Source organism: Neophocaena asiaeorientalis, unplaced genomic scaffold, assembly GCF_003031525.2.
Source record: "Neophocaena asiaeorientalis asiaeorientalis breed wild unplaced genomic scaffold, Neophocaena_asiaeorientalis_V1.1 scaffold332, whole genome shotgun sequence".
In the NCBI taxonomy this organism is placed as follows: domain Eukaryota; kingdom Metazoa; phylum Chordata; class Mammalia; order Artiodactyla; family Phocoenidae; genus Neophocaena; species Neophocaena asiaeorientalis.
This window is the reverse complement of record NW_020173111.1, coordinates 5,729,709-5,750,542: the sequence shown is the minus strand read 5'-3', so window position 1 is coordinate 5,750,542 and position 20,834 is coordinate 5,729,709. Positions and strand designations below refer to the sequence as shown.

Below are 20,834 nucleotides of genomic sequence, written 5' to 3'. Positions count from 1 at the left end.
AGTACACTTAGAGAAAGCCAGTTTGATAAAATACTGTTTTCAGAATTCTGACCCTGAGAGAACAAAAATATGCCTAGAAAAAAGCTTGAAGTTAACTCTCATCATGTCCTTAAAATATAAACAAAGCCCACTTTGACTGATACTTCAGCCTTGGGTTAATTAGTAGAATTTCAAAAGATGTTTGGGTTTATTAAATATGTATCTTGTACCACATTAAAGAGAAATTATGATACGAGAAAAATGTGAGTTTTTAGAGGTTATAGAATATATTCATAAGTTTGCCAGTCAGTAAATGCTGGTATAATAGTTCAATTACTTGTTTCTTGGTTTTGTTAAGGCTTTTAAGGGTTAAAAATTGTAATATGTAATTAAAGCTACTAAAAATGATAAGGGAAGCATTTCAGTGTGTAAAGCAAGTAGGATATATGTCGTCGGCAAGGGAAGGTATAAAGAATGGAGATATTTTTGTTGAGGAAAAATGATGATAATAATTTTGTCCTAGAGCTGTTTGTTTCTGGATGGGGGAGAAATAAGGGATAAATCATACGGATACAAAAAGTGATAAAACGTTTGTGAAAAAAGGGAACTTTGAGAAAAGAATTTTGTAAGTTGTCAGGAGCGATTAAGATTAGATTGGATTTAATTAGGTAAATAAACTTTGTTACTAATAGTAAGCTGGTACAAGACTGGAATTTGTGTTTGTTTGTTTGTTTTTTCTTGTCCACGCAGGCCCCTTGGCCCTACTACTGACTGTGGCAAAGGGAGCCACGAGGTCCAAGGGCTGAAAGGAGGCGTCTTTCTTTCTGCCCCTCCCACCCATGCCAGTTCTAAAAGCCTTATGTGAGTGGAGGTCCCCAAAGACCTGTTCCCACCTGCAGATGGATTAACCCCCAACTCAGGACTGCTGTCCACCCTGTGTTTCTCCATATGCGGGTCAGGCATGAATAGCCATGGCCAACCCCTTTGTTTTTTTTCCTCTTTTCAACTTATTTATTTGTTTATTGATTATTTTTGGCCGCATTGGGTCTTTGTTGCTGCATGTGGGCTTTCTCTAGTTGCGGTGAGCAGGGGCTACCCTTCGTCGTGGTGTGCAGGCTTCTCATTGCAGTGGCTTCTTGTTGCAGAGCACGGGCTCTAGAGCACAGGCTCAGTAGTTGTGGGTCACGGGCTTAGTTGCTCTGTGGCATGTGGGATCTTCCCGGACCAGGGCTTGAACCTGTGTCCCCTGCACTGGCAGGCGGATTCTTAGCCATTGTGGGAAGCCGGGCCAACCCCTTCTTACCACTGTGGTACTTCTTCTGATTCTAGTAGGTTTCCTCCAACCAGCGTCTTGGCCACGGCTCTGGGTCTGCAACCACTTACCATACCTCCCAGATCCTTCCCTTTCCAGTGCTCAGTGCTAATGAAAGCCACAATCATTAAACAGCAATACAAAGTTGAGTTTCTCAATCCAGGAAGAGTGCCATTTTTAGAAAGGGAAACTTGGATGACTTGGTGCTTTCCTTTTTGGGTTGTTTTGGGCGTGGTGTAAGAATAGGGGTATTGGAATCTCAACAGACAGGGTAGCAAGAGCAGAACATTAAGAAACCAGGGTCTAGGCTTCTAAGGAGACGTCCTTCAGCTGGGGGGAGGAGGTGTCAGGAACGGAAGCAATGGGCCCACTCCTCATAAAGATGCATGTAGTCATCAACAAATAATCAGATAAATCCAGATGGAGGAATCTTCTCCAAGACCATGCATGGCCTGGAACCCTCAAAGCCATCAATGTCATGAGTGACCATAAAGGTTGGGGGAATGCTCTGAATTAAAGAGGACTTAGGACAAACAAATGAAATGCAGGATCCTGACGTGGAAAAACAGCAACAAAGGGCGTTTTGAGGACAACTGAGAAAATTGAAATATGTACTGTGTCTTATTAAAGACAATTATTATAATAAAATTATTATGGTTTTGCAGAGAATGGCCCTCTTCTTAGAGATACAGGCTTAAGTATTCAGTGGTGAAGTATCATCATGTCTGCAGTTTACTCTCAAAAGTTCATTTGAAAAATAGAGAGAAAGGGAGACAGAGAGAGAGAGAGGGGAGAGGTGTATGTGTGTGTAGTGTGTGTAGGGGAGAGAGAGTAAGAGAGGAAGAAAGGTAAAGCAAATGTTAGCAAAGTGCTAACTGGTGGATCTAGGGTATAAAGGTGTTCACAGAACCACTTTATCTTTTCCATAAATTTAATCTTTTTCAGAATAAAAGGTTGAGGGATGATAAGGTGAAAATTCAGAAATGCAATTCGTAGTGCTTTCCAGACAATAGCAAATAAATAGTGACTCATTCTCCCCTTCTCTGAAATTACATACACCATATGCACAGGGTCTTTGAGGGTGGGTGGGTCACAAGCACTATGGCCTCCATGGAACCCAAAGAACCATAGCGTCTGAGAGCAGAGACTTCCCTGACAAATGACTCCTTGCCTACCTCAAATTACAGACCACTCTTCCTCTAGCAGCTGAGACCCACCGCAGTGTGACAGGAAAAAAAAAACAAACAAAAACACCACAGGAACTTCTTTCCTAGTTTTATCTGTAACATGCCCCCTATGGTCCAGTCACCTGTAGTTGTCTCCTGCCCCCTCTACCTGCCCACCTGAAGTGACACTTCCTCCATGAAGTTTTTTCGAATTCTTGGGTCCTTGTCTCCCATCCTCATGTTGGCTTGGAGCTCTAGAGGCAGCTATCCAGAGAAGGTACCTTGATGGAGTTTAAATATCTGATTGACTGGACATGCAACGAGCGTTTCACATTGTGTCAACTGGAGAAATATTTATTAATGGCTTTTGGTGAACACATTTCCCTGGTCCAATTATGACATCAAACCTTGTCCCTGACTTTCAGGTGCTTCCAGTTTAGTTGTGGAGATTAGGCAAACACCCTGAATAATTAGCTGAGATTGTATTCATTTTCACTATTTCTCAAAACTCAGAGGCAGGAAAATACATAAACCTTAGAATAGGATGAAAAAGATATCCATCTTTTCCCTTCAACCACAAATAAAGTAAAATAAGAGAAAATAAAAACAAATGAAATGAATCAATGAGATAAAATGAATAAAATAAAATAATAGAGAATATAAAAACAAAGCAAAATAAATGAAATTAAGTAATGAAATAAAAGTAGTAAAACAAAATGAATATGAAATAAGTAAAATAATGAAGTGGAATAAGCGAAATAAAAACGAAATAAAAGGAAATAACTAAAATAAAAATAAATAAAGCTAATACAATAAGAAAATTAGTAAAATGAAAAGGAATGTAATTAAAGAAACACCGTAGCGATCGGAGGAAACAGTATGTTGAGCCAGATCTCGTTTTTCTGCCTGCATCTCTAGGGCCCTGGGTGTCGGCCAGAGCTAACGCGCGGCGCCCTCGGGTGGGGTGGCTTTACGAGGTGGTAAACGTGGAGTCTCGCCGGGGACGAGGGGTCCCCCGGGTCGGCACTGTCTCAGCTCCTCGGGGGCTGGTTCACTGCGCCGACACTGCTACCGGCAGGTGGCGCTCTGGGCCCCGAGGCGTGCCCGCGGGACCACCGGCCCTGCTTAACCCTTTGGACTCTTCCCTCCCCCAGCCACCTGAGGGCTCTCGGCTGCTCCCTCGGAGGATGAGCCGCACAGTGGTTACTTTGGAGCCCATGCAGTGTCACATCAAACGCAGGGTTCTTGCCACAAGCACATTAGTGTGAAACGGGACTGCAGGATGGTTCAGTGCAACCCCTTGATCTTCCTCGATGGAATAAATTGTGTCATATAACTTAAAGTGTAAAATAACACCTTGAAATTGGAGTAAAAAAATTCACCTGCCTGGTGCCTCAGGGGAAAGGATATTCATTCAGAGAATTCCAGAATAGCTACCTGTGGCTTTAGCGGGGACTCAAGTGATGGCAGAGGACATTTACAGGCGGCCTTCCCACACGCTCAGTCTCAGAAGCCCCCAGGAAAGCCGTGCTGGGGGAAGGGGAGGGGAGCGTTGGGGGTGGGGACAGGACCGGGGCGCCCACATGCAAATGCAGCAGTGACAATCCGGTCGGGCGCCTCGGTACCTCCGGGAGGCCGAGGCTGGAACAAAGCTTTAGCATTTTCTACATGTGAAAAGCCCGCATTCCTGGGCGGGGAGGCCGCGAGGGCGCTGCCCCCCTCTCCCCATTCACCCTCCGGACCACACAGAGCGGCTCTCGCGCCAATTGCTCGAAGGTTCGCTCCAGCTTTTCTTTTGACTAGGGCGATGCATACGAAATGTAGATATTTCCCTAAACGCTGGCTTTGACATTTAATGCGATCCTAAGTAGCCAGAAATGTGGACGGGATTAGGACGAGGCTTGGGGCCCACAGGGACACTTGGCCAAATCCGCCTAAATCCTCCAGGACGATTGTTTGTCACCACACGGATCCCCTTTGCCCCAAATTAGGGGACTAATGAACTTCGCTGCCTCCCCCACCCCGGGCACTCCCACTCCCACCCCAGGGCCTGCATTTCGGCCCGGTTCTTCCCAGGGAGGAAGGGAAGCCAAGTGTGTAAACTGCTTGCTGTGTGTAGGTATAGGTTTGGTTACTTTAGGCTGGGCCAGCTGAGTTTCACCAGTAAACCCACCCATCCTGGGTCAGTATTTAACTCACTTGATGAGGCTCAGAGGGTCAAGGATGCTGAGGCCCCGTGAACCCTGGGATTATGTCAATAAGCCATCCCACCTTGAAAGAAGTAGTTCCTGTGACACTGCCAGACCTAGAAAGCAAGCACCCAAAGTTCTGTTCTGCAGACTTTACTGTTTATCTAGAACAATCCACACACTGTATAATGCACAGCCCTGTCTTCAAAGTACTCACAATCCAGGAAGGGGAAGGAAACAGATGACAAAGAACAGAACATAGACTGAGCCTGAAGATCTGCCAGGTTACCACAGGGCTCTGTGAAAAGCTCACCAACCCGGAACACGCCTCTAGTAAGCATATGTGGAATGAATGAAGACTTGGTTTGTAACAGGTATCTCCTTGGGAGTTAGTGTGAGACAGCCAGGATGTGTACACACTGAAACTGGAACAAAGTTCTAGGGAGTGGAGGAGACTGAAGCAAACTCCTAGGGATGGTTCGGAAATGGTGACCACTTTTGGGAGACAGCAGATTCCAGTTTGGATAACACATGGGGTGTAAGGGAGGGATCAACAGAAGCTCAGTAGGAAAAGGGGAGCAGTTACCATGAAGAGGCCCCCAGCGGGAGTCAGGGCTGTGCTGCAGGCAGTCACAGGCCACAGGCTGAGGTGAGGAGGAAAGGGTGGGGAAGAGACCTCTTGTCATCCAAGGATGAGGGCCTGGGTGAGGCAGGTAAGAATGGGATGAGAACACAGGATGCCAGTATCTACTGAACAACAACTACAGCCCAGACACTGGATGTATCCAGAGTGAAGGAGACAGCCATTTACCTGGAGGAGTCCCCCTGCTCTCTACCACCCAACTCCACAGTGTCAGTGGCTCAGAAAACAGTTTCTGCTTTGGTTATCCCTTATATTAAACAGTAAAAAATTATAGAGTTCCCCTTTGTACATTTGGAGTTCATATCCAGCAACAACAATGTCCAGGACCTTAAACCTCACTCCAAGCCTGTGAGGTAGGTACTGTCAGTGTCCTCCTTTTACAGATGAAGAAACTGAGGCACAAAGAAGCAAAATAACTTGTTCCAGATCAAGCTTGTCCCAGTGAGAGAGCTGAGATTTGAAGCCAGTCCAAGAACCTGGCTCCAGGGTCCACAATGTCGTCGATCACCTTTCTCCAGGTGGCTTCCAAGTAGGGGGCTGGATGGGAGCCTGAGAGAGGCAAGGCTGAAAGGAAGGCAGTGTCGAGGGTGACTGGGCTGAGCAGGTCCTCTGGGCAACAGGAGGGTAAGTGAACTCACCTGTAGTGAATGCCCACCCAGTGCCCTTAGCATTCATCATCTCATCTTAATCTTCACACGAGGCCCTGAGGAAAGTTAGCCTCGTTGTGCAAACCCATCAAAAGCCTCGAGAGTGATCAAGTCATTTGGGTTGGGTGAGGGGCAGAGCTCCCAGCTTTAGTCGATAAGGGGTTCTGCGTGGTGAGAACAGCAGTTGTGTTGTTCTGAGAGTGGGGTTGGGGTGCAGGCGGGGCAGGAGAGGCCCCTGAAGGCGCTGGCTCCGCAGGGGTGTCGTCTTGTGGAGTAAGGGCCTGGGCAAAATGAAAGACTACTCCAGCTCTTCTGAGAGTTTATGCCTTGCAGTTCTGGGGACACTCACAATCACGTTCTCTCTGGGTCTGTGAAGGGACCCATGCAGTGAATTTTGCCCCATTTTGCTGGTGATCAAGCCTGAACAGAAGCTAACGAGGCTTGTCTCAGAATTCACAACCCCATCAGATATGACACCACCCTTTGAGCACCTGCACCTATTAAACTACAGAATACCCTATACCATAGAAGAAAAGGTACGATCAAGGGACACAAAGGCAGGGGAGAAACTGGGACAGCTAGGAAAAACTTCAGGGACGTGGAACCTAAACCTCAGCACAGTTAGGATTATCTCTGTTAGCAGACGTGGTGCTAAAGGATTGGGGCAGGAAAAACAGGTGAGAGAAGCCATCTGGCTGATGGACTCCATATGACAAGTCACAGAGGTGAAGCGCTTACATGTACTGTGTTCAGATCTGTCAAGGGCCACCGTGGAAGGCAAAGCTGGGCTGCTGGGATCATAATTTGACAACACATCTTATATAGAGTTCTCCAGTTGGGAAAACACTTCACTGGCTTCCCCGTAAGATGTGCAGGGCTGTCCCAGCACCGGCAGCTAAGGGTAGCTACATGACTTGCCCTACAAAGGAGAGGGAAGCCGAGGTCTGCTGGGGGTTTCTGAGAAAACTTTGTTCCTGATGGTCTCCTGTCACGATAGGCTGCCTTTGCCCTCTTCTTCTTGCCTTCAGTGCAGATGTAATGCTGGAACATCCTGTGACCACGGGGACAAAAGCCCAAATGCTAAAGACAGTGGTGTGAGAAAAACAGGGCTGAGTCCCTGATGGCATCACTGAGCACTAGAGCAAAGGCCACCAGCTGCCTACGTACCACCTTCTCAAGTGAGAGAAAAACTACCTTTGTTTAAATCATGGATCCATTTTGTGCTACTTGCAGCCAAGAGTATTATTTAACACAGCAACGTGGGGCCTAATCTGCCTCATAGCTATTACTGCTTTCCCCCCGAAAACCAACCCGCAAGCAGGGAAAGTTCTAATTTTTTTGAGATTTCTCCAAAGATGTACTGCCCTCAAGTACAATTACAGGCCTTCTACCACCATACACTGCCCAAGACCCTGTGGGTTCCCAGCAGTTTATGAAGCATGTGGACTCTGTCCAGGAAATGCCCTGGCTAAGCAACGCTACCACCCTGCAGCACACAAGGGGGTCCCACGGTGCTGCTGCTTGTCCGGGGCTTGGGAAAGCAGCACCTGCAGACTTGGACCAGCACCAGTGCAGCTTATGGGTCCTACTCCCATCCCATTTGGAAAAGCCTTTGAGAGGCCCAAGGGAGCTAGGCCACCTCTGTTTCCTGTATCCTCCTGGAAAGAATCTGCTCTGTATATAAACAACTGCAACGTGGCAAAAGAGCAGTCGAGCCCTTGTGCACATCCATCCCGTGTTCAAGTGAAAGAAGAATTGCTCCCTTTCTCTGAGTCATCTGTGGGCAATGTCTAGTCACATCACAAATACTCTGTTCTTGTGTAGATCCCTAACTAAACTGATATCAGCAACAGAATAATTCAGATAAAGTTTCAGATAAATTCATGTGCTTATCCAAACACTCCCCTCTCCAGTTATGAAACCGAGTAACCATGTAGATTCAGCTAGTGTGTTTCCCTATCTGAACTTGTTCTCCAAAGTTGGGAACTGAAGAGATGTTGACAGCAAGGGATGATCCTAAACGGCAAGCTCTGATGAATCTACCAAATGTGCTCTTGACTAGGGGTCACCCAGTTTTTCTAAAGCAAGCCTGTATGTAGTGTGTTTTGTTTTTCCTAATTACAGTTAGTGTATCGACCCTATGGACAAATTTTGGCCATGTCAATCCTGCAACACATACCTGTCTTGGAAAGAAGCTTTTAAGTTCCTGTTTGCATTTCCAAAGGGGTTAGCAATGAACCTTGAACTCCCTGCTAACAGGGTCCAGAACCGGTGCTTCTGCCTATGGGTACAGGAGGGTGAACAAGACCAGTGCCCTCAACTCTGTTTGTCTTCATCTGTAGTTTTTAAGCAAATGATTGATTCCTATCAGATCAGTCATCTCTTCTTAACCCAATTTGACTAGCCCTATGGGTTTTATTATGCATTTTCTGGCCCTTTTAGTCCTAACTAGGTGTACAACACACCAACCTCCCCTCTCCTCCCCTCCCCTCCCCTCTGATCGGCTTCTGGACTGGCTACTTATATGCTCATACTGTTCTCTCCATTTTAAAAACTTTAACACTAAATCTCAGATGCCAAAATACTCTAACCGTTGCAAGAAAGACAAAATGTATTATACGAGACTGTTCTGGTAAGACTGTGTTTTAATTGCCTATGACACATATATATATCACATAATGGCTCAAAAATAGTAGTCTAGCAAAGATTAAAGGAAAACCGATGAAAATGAGCTGTGAATCCTTAATTTGATGTAAGCTTCCGGCAAAAAAAATCAGGGATTAGAATCATTTCAAAATTGTGTCTTCAAAACTAGTATCCTTTACCATCTGTCTTTTATTCATTTTGCTGTGATACAACTAAAAAGGCCTGCAAATACTCCCCTGGGTCTCAGGTGACAGTTTTCCAAGAGCAAAATATCACTTTCTCTGTACAGTGAACGCCGGCATTTGGATGGGCTGGATCGGGTGGACAGGCTGGAACACTGGCTTCTTTCTCATTTCGGAGAGTGTTTTCACTGTAGGGAGCAGCTGATTCCTTTTGATGATCTGTAAGGCCAGCTGGGTATTACCTATAAAAACACTTCCCATCACAAAAAAAGCATATAACAATACCACCATATACAAAGCAAGCCGTCAGAATCCCGCAAGGGGCTAAAAGGTGATGGAGAAGAGCAGTGGTCTGCAACCTTTGCTGTACACTGGAATCATGTAATGCCCGCTGCACCATCCCCAGAAATTCTGATTTAAGAAATTTCGTGTGTGACCTGGGTGATGGGATTTTTAAAAGCTTTGCACTGATTCTAAGGTGGAGCCCAGTTTGAGAACTTGTCTACAGGTGGACTGCGCAAAAGAAGGGCTCTAAGACCATGCACTAACCCTACTACAGCTTTTAGGAGGACAAGGCCTGCTGGGTGCCAGGCACTTAATGCTCCTTCTTCAGCTATAAAAAGAGGGGAGCCTTGGAAGGATTTCAGCAAGGGGATATGACTAAGAACTCTTAAAACTTCGGTCCCCTCTCATTTCCCCCATTCAGCTCTCCTTTTCTACTTCACGCCTTCTCTTATGTAGGGCCCACAGCCTTTCTTCCAGTAAGCTACATCCTGGAGGTTGTATATGCCCCAGAGGCATGACCTGGATTTAGGTCTGAATAAAAAATTCTCAGCAGGAACTGGCTTACTGTAAAACTCATTAACGACACCTATGTTTAAAACACTAAGGTATACAACTCAAACCCACTGCATTCTGACTCAGGTTCTCAATTAGAGTCATTTGGATGCCTAAGAGAAAGGTTAATTAGTAGAGATTAATTATAATTGTCAGAAGTTATGCTATTCTCCATTTTCACAGATAAAAGGAAATATGCTTAACCTGCAAGAAGTAGGAATTTGCAAGATACCAAAAACTCCCTCGCTACATTTTTGTCTAGAAGAACTTGATGGGTAATACCTCTTAAATTTCAAAGAGAAAAAGCAGACACCAAAAATCTCGGGCTCTTTGCAGGGCTCCAGTCCTAACTCAAGAGAAGAATCACTCACCATTCTGCAGCTCAAGGTAGACAGCCAGCAGGATGGCTTCAGGGGGCACCTCTTTAGGATGGATCATTGAGGCCGCCTTTGCTCAAAACAAAAAAGAGACCCATGAAAAACAGCTTAAGATACAAACTCCAAGTAATGTCAAAAAAAAAAAAAAAAAAAAGAATGTCAACCTACCAATGACAAATTAGCAAACTTACTCAACCTCACTGGGACACTACAGTTCTGCTTGGATGGTCCTCAGCTGTCTTTGTCTTTTTTTTTTTAAAGCTACTTCATTATAACTCTAATTTTTTATGTAATCTAATTTAAATATTTATGTTTTCGGCTGCGCTGGGTCTTCATTGCTGCAAGCGGTCTTTCTCTGGTTGTGGCGAGTGGGGGCTACTCTTCGTTGCAGTGCATGGGCTTCTTATTGCAGTGGCTTCTCTTGTGGCAGAGCATGGGCTGTAGGCACACGGGCTTCAGTAGTTGCGGAACGCGGGCCTTAGAGCGCAGGCTCAGTAGTTGTGGCGCAGGCTCAGTAGTTGCCCTGCGGCATGTGGGATCTTCCCAGACCAGGGATCGAACCCGTATCCCCTGCACTGGCAGGTGGATTCTTAACCACTAGACCACCAGGGAAGTCCAGCTGTCTTTGTCTTGATCCCTCCCCATTAAACTAGACATGTTATTTTTAGTTAAATATTTATCTTCCCTTGCCTAATCCATAATGAGTTCTTAATAGGAGAAAGCTTTCCTTCCCTCTTGGTTTTCTTCTATCTCTTGGCTGTATTTGGTTTTGAGATGGGTGATCAGACACTCCTGACTCTACACTCCAGTCACCCATCCAGGCCTGCTGGTAGTTCTTCACCAGACACACACAGTTGCACCTCTATCCAAATCTGTACGTCTGTTTTTTTCCCTAAGTAACAGCTTAGTATTGTAAGCTGCAAACTCCCAATGTCAGGAATAAGAATTCAAACTTAAAAAGCTGGAAATAGACAAAAAATATACCACTAAGCATGTTCAGGACATCCCTGGTGGCGCAGTGGTTAAGAATCCGCCTGCCAATGCAGGGCATGCGGGTTCGATCCCTGGTCCAGAAAGATCCCACATGCCGCAGAGCAGCCCGCACACCACAACGAAGAACAGCCCCCGCTCTCCACAACTAGAGAAAGCCCGCGTGCAGCAACGAAGACCCATCGCAGCCAAAAAAAAACAAAAAACAAAAAGCATGTTCAATGTCTCCATTCTTAAGGACTGAAATAGTACAATTTAGTCAAATAAAATTATTTGTTTAGGCAACATGCTGTCCTTTCCTAGATCTGAGAGCCATAACAGCAGCCTGCAGTTTTCTGATTTAGTCCTGTTCTGGTTGAAGGTGCTGAGATTGTAGGTTTATTCCCTCATTCTGGGCCCCTCTGGGCCACAGCCTCTTCCTCGTCTTACCATCAACTGGTATTCCCTCATCCAGGTTCAGGTGCTCATGCTTCCAGACTGCTTTGCGTCTTCCCTTAATCTAATCAGAAAGTGTCCTTTACAAATATTTATTGACCAGAGGTGGGTGTAAGACAGGGACTTACCCTGATAATAAACAGCATGCAAATAACTAACAGTAATCCAAACAAATTTACTGTTAGGGAGAGGAAAGTGAACGTAGTATGAATACAACGAGAGAAGAGTTTCTTCGAGTGCAGAGCTTTTGGGCAAGGGAAGCCTGTCTCTGTCCTCCAAGGGTGGATACCTGAGAGGCAGAAAGCGGGGAGGCACGGCAGTGCAGGCCATGGGGTGAGTGTGGGAGACATCTGGGGGACCAGAAACGGGCACAAGGTCGGGTCCGGGCAGCATCAGAAGAAATCTCAGACTAGTGGGCGTTCTCGTCCAGAGCACATGCTCCCAGGTTCCTCGTGAATGAAGCAAGGAGGCTTTTCATTCCTCCTACCACATCACTGATGTACCACAGCTCAGTTCAGAAAATGAGATTTTATACTTCTGGCCTAGCTTCAAATAGGCAAGACCACCTTTACATCATTTTGTGGATATTAAAATCTCCATTTTCCTTCCAACTGGCTAGTTAACACAGGTCGTCTATTGTCCTTTGCACTGACTGCAGCCTTTTCTAAAATACAAGAACTCATGGCAACAACTTTATGAGAGAATGGTATTTTGCTTACTGGCTGTTCATAATGGTTAGTGGTGGGCAGGCAACCTCAGAAACCTCTACTTGAGCCCTTTCCAACTCTTCACACATCATTGTTCTCCCTCCCAGGCATGGTGGGCCTCCCCATTAACAAGGTCCAGCCACTGGATTAACCTAAAAACCAAGGGACCAAAACAAAACCCCCTTCAGACCCCAAACCAGGCCTGACCCCATCTGTCTCTCCCGGCGTGGCTGCCGCCATGGCCACCTGCTGCACAAGAACCTGAGCTAGAGTGTACACACTGCAACTTCACATCCAAAGCCTGTGTGCTGCAGGCCTTGAGGTCCACGGGCACTTTCCAAAGGGCTGTTCAATAGCCCAGCCTTGCCACGGAGAATAGCGCAACATTTTAACTCTTCCCATTTAACTCCTGCACTCAACTCCTAGATAAGATCAAACGTGTTCCCTGGACAGTCCATCACTTCACTTTGCTGATTTTGGATCAGAAATGCTGACCAGATGCCACTAAGTCGACTAAATATCACTCATGGTTATTTTCCACATGGTAAATCTTCACTTCTAGACACAACAAGGTCACCTTCATAGGAAGCCACCTTACCTTCTGAGAATAGGTTTAATTTCAGTTTCAGTTACTCTGGCAAACATACGGGGATGTGGGTTCTCTTATGTGCTGCTGGTGAATACACCATCTGGCACAAACTTTCTTTTTTTTCCCTTCATTTTTAATAAATTTATTTATATATTTATTTATGGCTGCGTTGGGTCTTCATTGCTGCATGCAGGCTTTCTCTAGTTATGGCGAGTGGGGGCTACTCTTCATTGCGGTGCGCAGGCTTCTCACTGCCGTGGCTTCTCTTGTGGCAGAGCACAGGCTCTAGGCACACAGGCTTCAGTAGTTGTGGCTCATGGGCTCTAGAGCGCAGGCTCAGCAGTTGTGGCACATGAACTTAGTTGCTCCGCGGCATGTGCGATCTTCCCAGACCAGGGCTCGAACCTGTGTCCCCTGCATTGGCAGGTGGATTCTTAACCACTGTGCCACCAGAGAAGTCCCTGGCACAAACTTTCTATATTAGAAGTCTGAAAATTCTGCATAACCCCTGATCTTGCAATTCCCTTTTTAGGAAGACATCTCCTAACTGTAAGGTCCATGGGGGCAAGGTTGTATCATGTCCACTTATTTACTACTGTCTTATTCCCTTGGCTTAGCCCAGAAGCACATGCGCTGAATTAATACCCTTTTCTTCCCCCTAATTTTTTCTTTTTTTTTTTTTTTTTTTAACTCTTTTGGCTGTGCTGCACGGCATGTGGGATCTTAGTTCCCCTACCAGGGATCGAGCCCACGCCCCTTGCATTGGCAGCATGGAGTCTTAACCACTGGACTGCCAGGGAGGTCCTGAATTAATATCCTTCTGAGGAATTACCCCTTTCCAATTCTGGGAAACTTCTCTGGGGCTGCCAATGGCAGTACCTGTTCTCCTACTACAGGTATGGGTCCCTGCCCATGATCAGTCCAGGGATGGGCACCTGCTGCACAAGAACCTGAGCTAGAGTGTACACACTGCAACTTCAGTTGAGGCTCAATCAGAACCTTCCTTGAGACCTGCTGATGAGGCCCCTCTCAGTGGTAGAAGTCAGAGGTCTGTTTTAGTTACACATTGCCAGGAGCTTTCTTTATTGTATATAGAGTTTCTTTGGTACTGACTTTGTGAACCCTTCTTCTTAAAAGACGTTATTTGTCATTTAACTTTTTGAGTGGACAGAGATTTATACAATTCAAAGCTAAAAAGCATATGAGTATCCAGTGAAAAGTCTCCCAGTTAAGTGCTCCATCTACACAGTACTTATCTTGCCAGCCCTGCAGCCAATGTTAACAGTTTGTGGTGTGTTCATTTGGAGATCTTTTCTGCATATACAGGATTATATAAGAACTGTTTTGCATCTTGTTCTTTTCACTTAATATGTCTTGGATATGTTACCATTTTAGTATATAGGGTTTACAGCTGCATTGTGTTCAACTATATGGACACACCATTATTGATTTTTGTGAGCCCTTATTTAGATGGTTTCCAATCTTTTGAAATTTCAATGATTAAAATCTTCAGGAAAACTCTCCATTAGGTGCCTAGGTTCATTTGCAACAACAATCAGTTGTGTACCTTCCAAGAATATGTCTGGAGGAGTAATATTCCAATGTTTAACAAACTGATCAGAAGCCTCAAACAAAATAAAAGAGCCTAGAAACTCCAAACCCTCTGCTGGCTGCCTCACAAGATGGTCTGGCACTGGCCCAGCCTCACCTGGTGGAGACACTTCCGTGCTTTGTCATACTCGCTCCTCAGGCAGTAGGCGCTGCCCAGGTTGAACAGCATCACAGTCCGGGCTGAGTTGACGGAACTGGGGTAGCATTGAGGTGCCCGCTTCCCAGCTGGGGAGAAGACCAGACACATGTGAAGAGGCCAGGCCAAGGGCCAGGGAGCAACCCCCTCTACTGCCTGAAGAGCTGCTCAGAATAAAGCCTAGCTCTACTCCTCAGGCGGACAAAGGAAGGACACAGAGGCTCGAGGGTGAGTCTTTGGGAAGCAGGCCAGGCTACTTAAGTCTTTACAAAACGTCTTACTTACAGGATTCCATTGCTTCATTTTCACCTTTGTCTGATCCTACAAAGACATGAAAATAAATCTGAGGGGGTCGGACAACAGAGTATATTTTCTAAAAACCTAATTTTCTTTATGAAATGGAAATCTAATATTAAAGCAATCTACCACAGTATTTCCTTTTCATGTAGTAGAGGTTCTAATAAAAGATATTAGAATGCTACCTACCACCACCACCACGGCCTGAGAAATAACCCTGAATAAACTGAAAACTAGTCTCACTCCCTCAAAAACTTAGCCATGATTTAAAACTGACTTTTGAATGCGATACTTTTACTCTCCCCTGGATTGTGGAATCCCTCTGAAGAGAAAAATATAAGAATCAAAACAAACTGTTCTAACACTATCAGCCTTTCAAAAGTTAGAATTTAGACCATGTGATAATCAACTCCTAGGTCTCCTCAGCAAACAATTAGTATAAAGTAAGTACAGCCAAAACCGTATAGTGCCGACCTAAAACTCCCTTCCCTTTACAACCGTGCCGTTAAATTTCCACACATCCTGAGTTACAACGGAAAGGCAGTGGAAATGGTGAAGAGTTCTGATCAAATGTGTCCTCATTAACCTTGGTCCTGCTCATTTGAAGAGATCCCTAAGGAAACATCAGTGACATTCTCCGGGTTCAAATGAGTAATAGCATCAGAGATTCTGTCCAGAGAGATGAGGGCTTCTGCAGCATATAAATGGCCCAGAAACCTAAAATGAAAAAAAAAAACCAACCAGATTCCAAACTGAAAAGTAGGTCATCACAAAAATACCCAAGTATAATAGAATTTGGTGTATGTGTGTTTCACATATTTCAAGTCTTTGAATTGAAATCTAAGTTTATAAATGGATTAAGAGTCATTTAAATTTTATCTCTTTAAAAATATCTTAAATATATAATAATTTTTATGTTCGCTAAGTAGGAACAAATGACATATCAACTAAGAGAGCAGTTTAGGGGCTTCCCTAGTGGCACAGCAGTTAAGAATCTGCCTGCCAATGCAAGGGACACAGGTTCGAGCCCTGGCCTGGGAAGATCCCACATGCTGTGAAGCAACTAAGCCTGTGCGCCACAACTACTGGGCCTGAGCTCTAGAGCCCACAAGCCATAACTACTGAGTCCACGTGCCACAACTAATGAAGCCTGTGTGCCTAGAGCCTGTGCTCCGCAACAAGAGAAGCCACGACAATAAGAAGCCCGTGCACTGCAACGAAGAGTAGCCCCCGCTCACCGCAACTAGAGAAAGCCCGCACACAGCAACAAAGACCCAACACGGCCAAAATAAATTAATTTTAAAAAAAGAGAGCAGTTTAAAGTTGGCAGTAAATCAACTATATTTCAATAAAAATTTAAAAGAAAATAAAGTTGGCAAATTTACACTGTTCTGTTTATACAGAAAATAACATAAGAAGGTAATGAAGTTCTAAAATAAGAGGCAGATCCGAGGATGGATTCCCCGGGAGCGGAGGATCAGAATTAGGGTCCTCCAGGGAGTTCCCTGGTGGCCTAGTGGTTAGGATTCTGGGCTTTCACTGCTATACCAGGGTTCAATCCCTGGTCGGCGAACTGAGATCCTGAAAGCTGTGCAGCACAGCAAAAGAAAAGAAAGAGGGAAAGAAAAAAAAAAAGAATTAGGGTCCTCCAGCCTCTGCTGCTGGAACAGTCAAAAGGTACCAGGACGCCAGACCAGATCTGGGTTGGATCAGCTTTACTTCTATTCCAAAGGTGTCCTCCTTTTCACATCATCTATTTTATGTCCACTGATGTTGGGCAGATGTGCTTTCCCCAGGTTTACAACAGCCTGCTTCTTCCAGTCTTACTTTGAGCCATTTTCCCCATGATCATCTGATTGATTTTTCAAAATTAAAACAGCCTCAGCCATATTACACCTTGCTCAAAATCTTAATGACTTTTTCTACTTGAGAACAAAATAAGACAAACAAAGCTAAACTTATAGATTTAAAGCTCTCCACAATTTGGTCCCACTTTCCTGTATTCAGTCAACATTCTCACTCCCCCAAAGATTCTTCTGTTCCCACCAGACACAGTGTCCTGGGCGGGACACCCCACTGTGCTCCCTGTGGCCTTGCCTCCTGGGGTGCAAAGCCAGGCCAAAATCCAACTCCTTTTAAAGGCCAGCTCAGTTCTCACTTCCTTTAGTTGGCCTGTCCCAACTGAATCTGTCCACATGGATCTTGGGTCCTCAAATCTTAGGCTCTTTTCAGTTTGACCATTTTCTGGGATTTATGCACATTAATCACTCAAGAGCTATTTCTTTATTAAGCAATTTCTTTCTTCTAACTAGCAGGAGCTGTAATGCCCTTCTATTTTGCTTCCCCACCAAATACCCTAAAAGAAATGACAGCTTTTAAAAAAATCAGTAACCTCAAATGTATTTTGAAATAAGATATTTTTAAAAACTTCATTAAAGCAGTATCTATAAGCCAATAATCATTATAAAACACAAACACACAAATTCAAAGAACGACTTCAAATTGTTTTCTGTGAATTTACTTAAAAATTTTAAAAAATCAAATTAAATGCCTTCATGACACTCAGAGCCCAGAACTCCAGATGAGGTGTACGGAAGGCAACAAGCAGCTGGGTAAAGCTGCTGTGGTATCTGGGCTGCCATGGGCAGAAAATGCTCATCCTCACTGGAAAGATAGTGGTCTGGCCAGTAATTAGAAACCAATGCTTAGGATAGAATAGTTAAGAGAATTAAAGATGAAGTTATCAGACATGGCTTGGCCAACCCCTCAGGGTTGGCTAAGAAATCATAAAATCTAAGAATTTTATTGTTTTGACATTCAGAGGAAAGAAGTTGATAAATGAGGTTAAAAACCCTCCAGTAAATGCCAAGTAAAGAATCTAATTGGGATTGTTTTAGAATAGTGATCACAATGTCAGCCAGAGGATTAAAAAAAGCAGAGAGGATTCGTGTTTCATTTTTGTTAAAAAGAAAAAAAACACACACAACTCTGCTCTACTGACGGCCACACACACCACATCTGAGCAGCGCATGTCCAGTGGGGCGGCGCAGGCCGACGTTCCTGACTGGTATTTCACGGGGCTGGGCCACGGGGAGGAGAGAAGATGCCTTAGAGGTAACGCGACCGCCCTGACCTCGAGCTCAGGACCCTCCAGGCCTGGATATTAGACAAGGTTTTCTCACAGGCAAGCAGGAGCGCTCACACTTGAATTGTGACAAATTCTCCTATGTTCCTGGATGCTCTTTTAATTTTTTTTTTTTTTTTAACACAAAACATGAAAAAAAACAAAAAATAATAAAACACAAGGCGTGTTTGGGGAACACTGACCTGAAACAACCTTAATCAATGTTAATTTTAGATGATTATATAAAGTAATACTTTTTTAAAAGACAAAAATAATTAAACATTTATAGAACTGTTCCTCAGAGTACGATCTCACAGTTCTAAATGTTGCATGTTACAAACAAAGGGTGCTAAAAGGCAAAATAACATATTTTGGAAATTATAACTATATACCCACAGGATGAATGAAAAAACAACTGTCCTAATGCTATGCAGAGTACTTGTGGTCTTGGGTAAAATTTCTAGCATCAGCATCACACAAAGATTCAAAGAATGCTGCATCTTCCTCAATTTCCATAAAAGAAAAGATGATGTGCTTTAGAAAAAGTTTAGCATGACAATGACACTAATATTGAAGAGGCATCTGAAGAGTTTAAATAAAACTCATGTACTCAGGAAATGGTACAGTAGTCTGGAAAAATATTTTAAAATTCATATTTGTCTACTTTAATTTAATTCTTCAAAGCAGATTTATCCTTTTGACCAAACTCCTTTTTGTGTGGGTCTTCTCCCTGAGGACTAAGCTTGTTTGGGCGCTAATATATGATAACATGCTCCAGTCAGACCCAGCAGTGGACACTACAGAGCCCAAAGATTCTGCTTCCTAATGCTCAGAACGGCAAATGCCATTTCCAATAACCCTTGAGGTGCAACAAGTGAAAAAAATTTCACTACCAAACACACAATTACCAAATTAAGAAAGAAACTTTTTGCTTTCCCTAAGATAATTTTCCACTGGGGGAGTAAAAGAAGCAATATGCACCACAAACTAACGGAAACCCTCCAAAGAAAACAAAGCAGGGACACACAGGGCAAGTCACACTTACTTCAGGGATCCTGACAGCTTGGGCTGCTGAAGAAGTTTATCTGCATGATTCAAAGCCATAAGGTTATCACCCAAAGCCAGAGCCACGTAAGCACTACAGGCGAGTATGGAGCACCTGGAACACAAAAGGCAAGGGCTGAAGACCTGAGTTACAAAGTGACGATGATATTTGTTAAACAGGAAAGAGCTCCCTAATTATAGCTGTGGCAATCTGGACACCAGGAAAGGAGAGAGGAAGCCACGGTACTAATGGTAAGAATTAGAATGATGTGTAAACTACCGTCTGAGGTTCAGTTTAGCTATTTACCTAAATCATCTTTAGCTTCCATCCCATCTCCAACAAAATAACCAAATGGAGTTACAATATATATTTAGCCTGTAAAAAAATAATATAGTTAATGGCCTAGTGAGAACTTGCTTCCATAGAACATTTCTTTTAATATCCTGGAAACGCTATGGAAGCACGTTTGCGACTCTGCTAAGAAACACAATTAACTTACTAAAAAATCCATTTAGCTCAGCTTACTGTAAAGTGTTCTTCTCTGAAACTATTAAGAAGTCTATAGGTCTTGCTAAGCAACAGTATCAAGAGTAACTAAAAGAATTTCATTCACATAGGTACTATTATCCTAAATGAATATTCAAGAAAAAAAACAGGCTGAATAAATACATGTGAAGGTAAAAAATTTAAGTTACACCGATTTTGCTAGGTTGGGTTGGAAACCTAAATTTCTGTTTTGTTTTCTACTTAAGGGGCAGCTCATTTAAAACAAGTCTAGCCAAAGACTTGACACTAATAGATCATTTGAATGTTAAACAACCGCTCCACAAAGCAATCTTAAAATAAACCCTTGTCAAATAGAAATGAGGTCTGAATGGCCGACCACAAATGACCTGACTTAGATACAGGGTTTTGAGTTATGTTTACAAATTACAATACATATGTATATCATGAAATGCACTTGGGTTGTAATTTTAGTCTAAGGAAGAATGTAACCATCCTGGCAACACAGAGTTTTCTAACACTCTGAAATCCTCTGACCAGAAACGCCCCTCTGGTAAAAGCACAGCCAGGCAAATTCAGAAGCAGCCTGCTGTTTCCTCCTTACCGGCTCACTCCTGGTTGCTGGAACCTTATAAAATTATCTACTAAACGAAAAGCAGCCCCTCAACTCCTAACAACACAGAAAAGTAGACTGGCACGAGGAAATTGTATTTATGGCCTTAGGTTATGATGATAAGGGCTAGAAGATTGCCCACTGTGGGTCCTTGTTTTATATCAGTGTAGAAACTGAGATCCAAAGTGATTAAATATGTTCACTAGCTTAGAGTATGTGATTAAAGTCTGGACTAACTAACGGGCAACACTGTGGACTCTCAATTCACAGTTCTTCCCATCCTATCACACTGCTTCTCTGTCAATTCATAAGATTGCCCTAAAAATAAAGCAGAAAGAAAAGATTACATTATGATTTTCCTAATGCATACATAACTATGGACGCATATGTAATCTGTCTTTTTAAAAAGGAAGAAAACAGAATTTAATTGAAACATTACAAGTTTAAATTTTGTTACTGAGCACCTAATGTAAAATCTGAACCCTGTTCATAGAAGAGAGTAATTTAAGAGCAGGCAAGTAGTGTTATTTCCAAAGGGATTTTCCTAACAAGCCGACTGTCATCCTTGTGTCTCCAAGAGCTGTCTTCACTTAGCAAGGCTACCCTGTAGCCACGGTCCCTCGGGGAACTCCTCTCCCTGATGGAAGACTCCAGGGCCCACAGGATGGAGGCACTGGCTAATTATCTCCCATTTTCAGGAGCACTTCAGTGGTTAAGCTCTGTGTGGTAAGATTAGGTGACTTAATTTCCTCTTTTGGTTTATTTGTAGTTTTATTTTTAAATGGCAATAAACATTCATTCATCA

At 43.9% G+C, this 20,834-nt stretch overlaps 1 protein-coding gene across 3 annotated transcripts in view; it reads right to left on the bottom strand.

Moving 5' to 3' along the window:
- Positions 1–8,548: 8,548 nt before the first annotated feature.
- The window catches only part of CNOT10 (CCR4-NOT transcription complex subunit 10), a 64,401-nt gene continuing 52,115 nt past the window's right edge, over positions 8,549–20,834 (bottom strand). For 2 of the 3 annotated variants that reach the window (XM_024743480.1, XM_024743482.1), the window contains 6 exons: positions 18,913–19,026; positions 15,330–15,460; positions 14,732–14,767; positions 14,408–14,535; positions 9,973–10,048; positions 8,564–9,006 (listed from right to left, as the gene is read on the bottom strand). In XM_024743480.1, coding sequence (XP_024599248.1) covers positions 8,855–9,006; positions 9,973–10,048; positions 14,408–14,535; positions 14,732–14,767; positions 15,330–15,460; positions 18,913–19,026 — 637 coding nt within the window. In that variant the 3' untranslated portion in view covers positions 8,564–8,854. Of the gene's footprint in view, positions 9,007–9,972; positions 10,049–14,407; positions 14,536–14,731; positions 14,768–15,329; positions 15,461–18,912; positions 19,027–20,834 lie in introns of all 3 variants that reach the window. The other variant, XM_024743479.1, reaches the window with a different exon arrangement.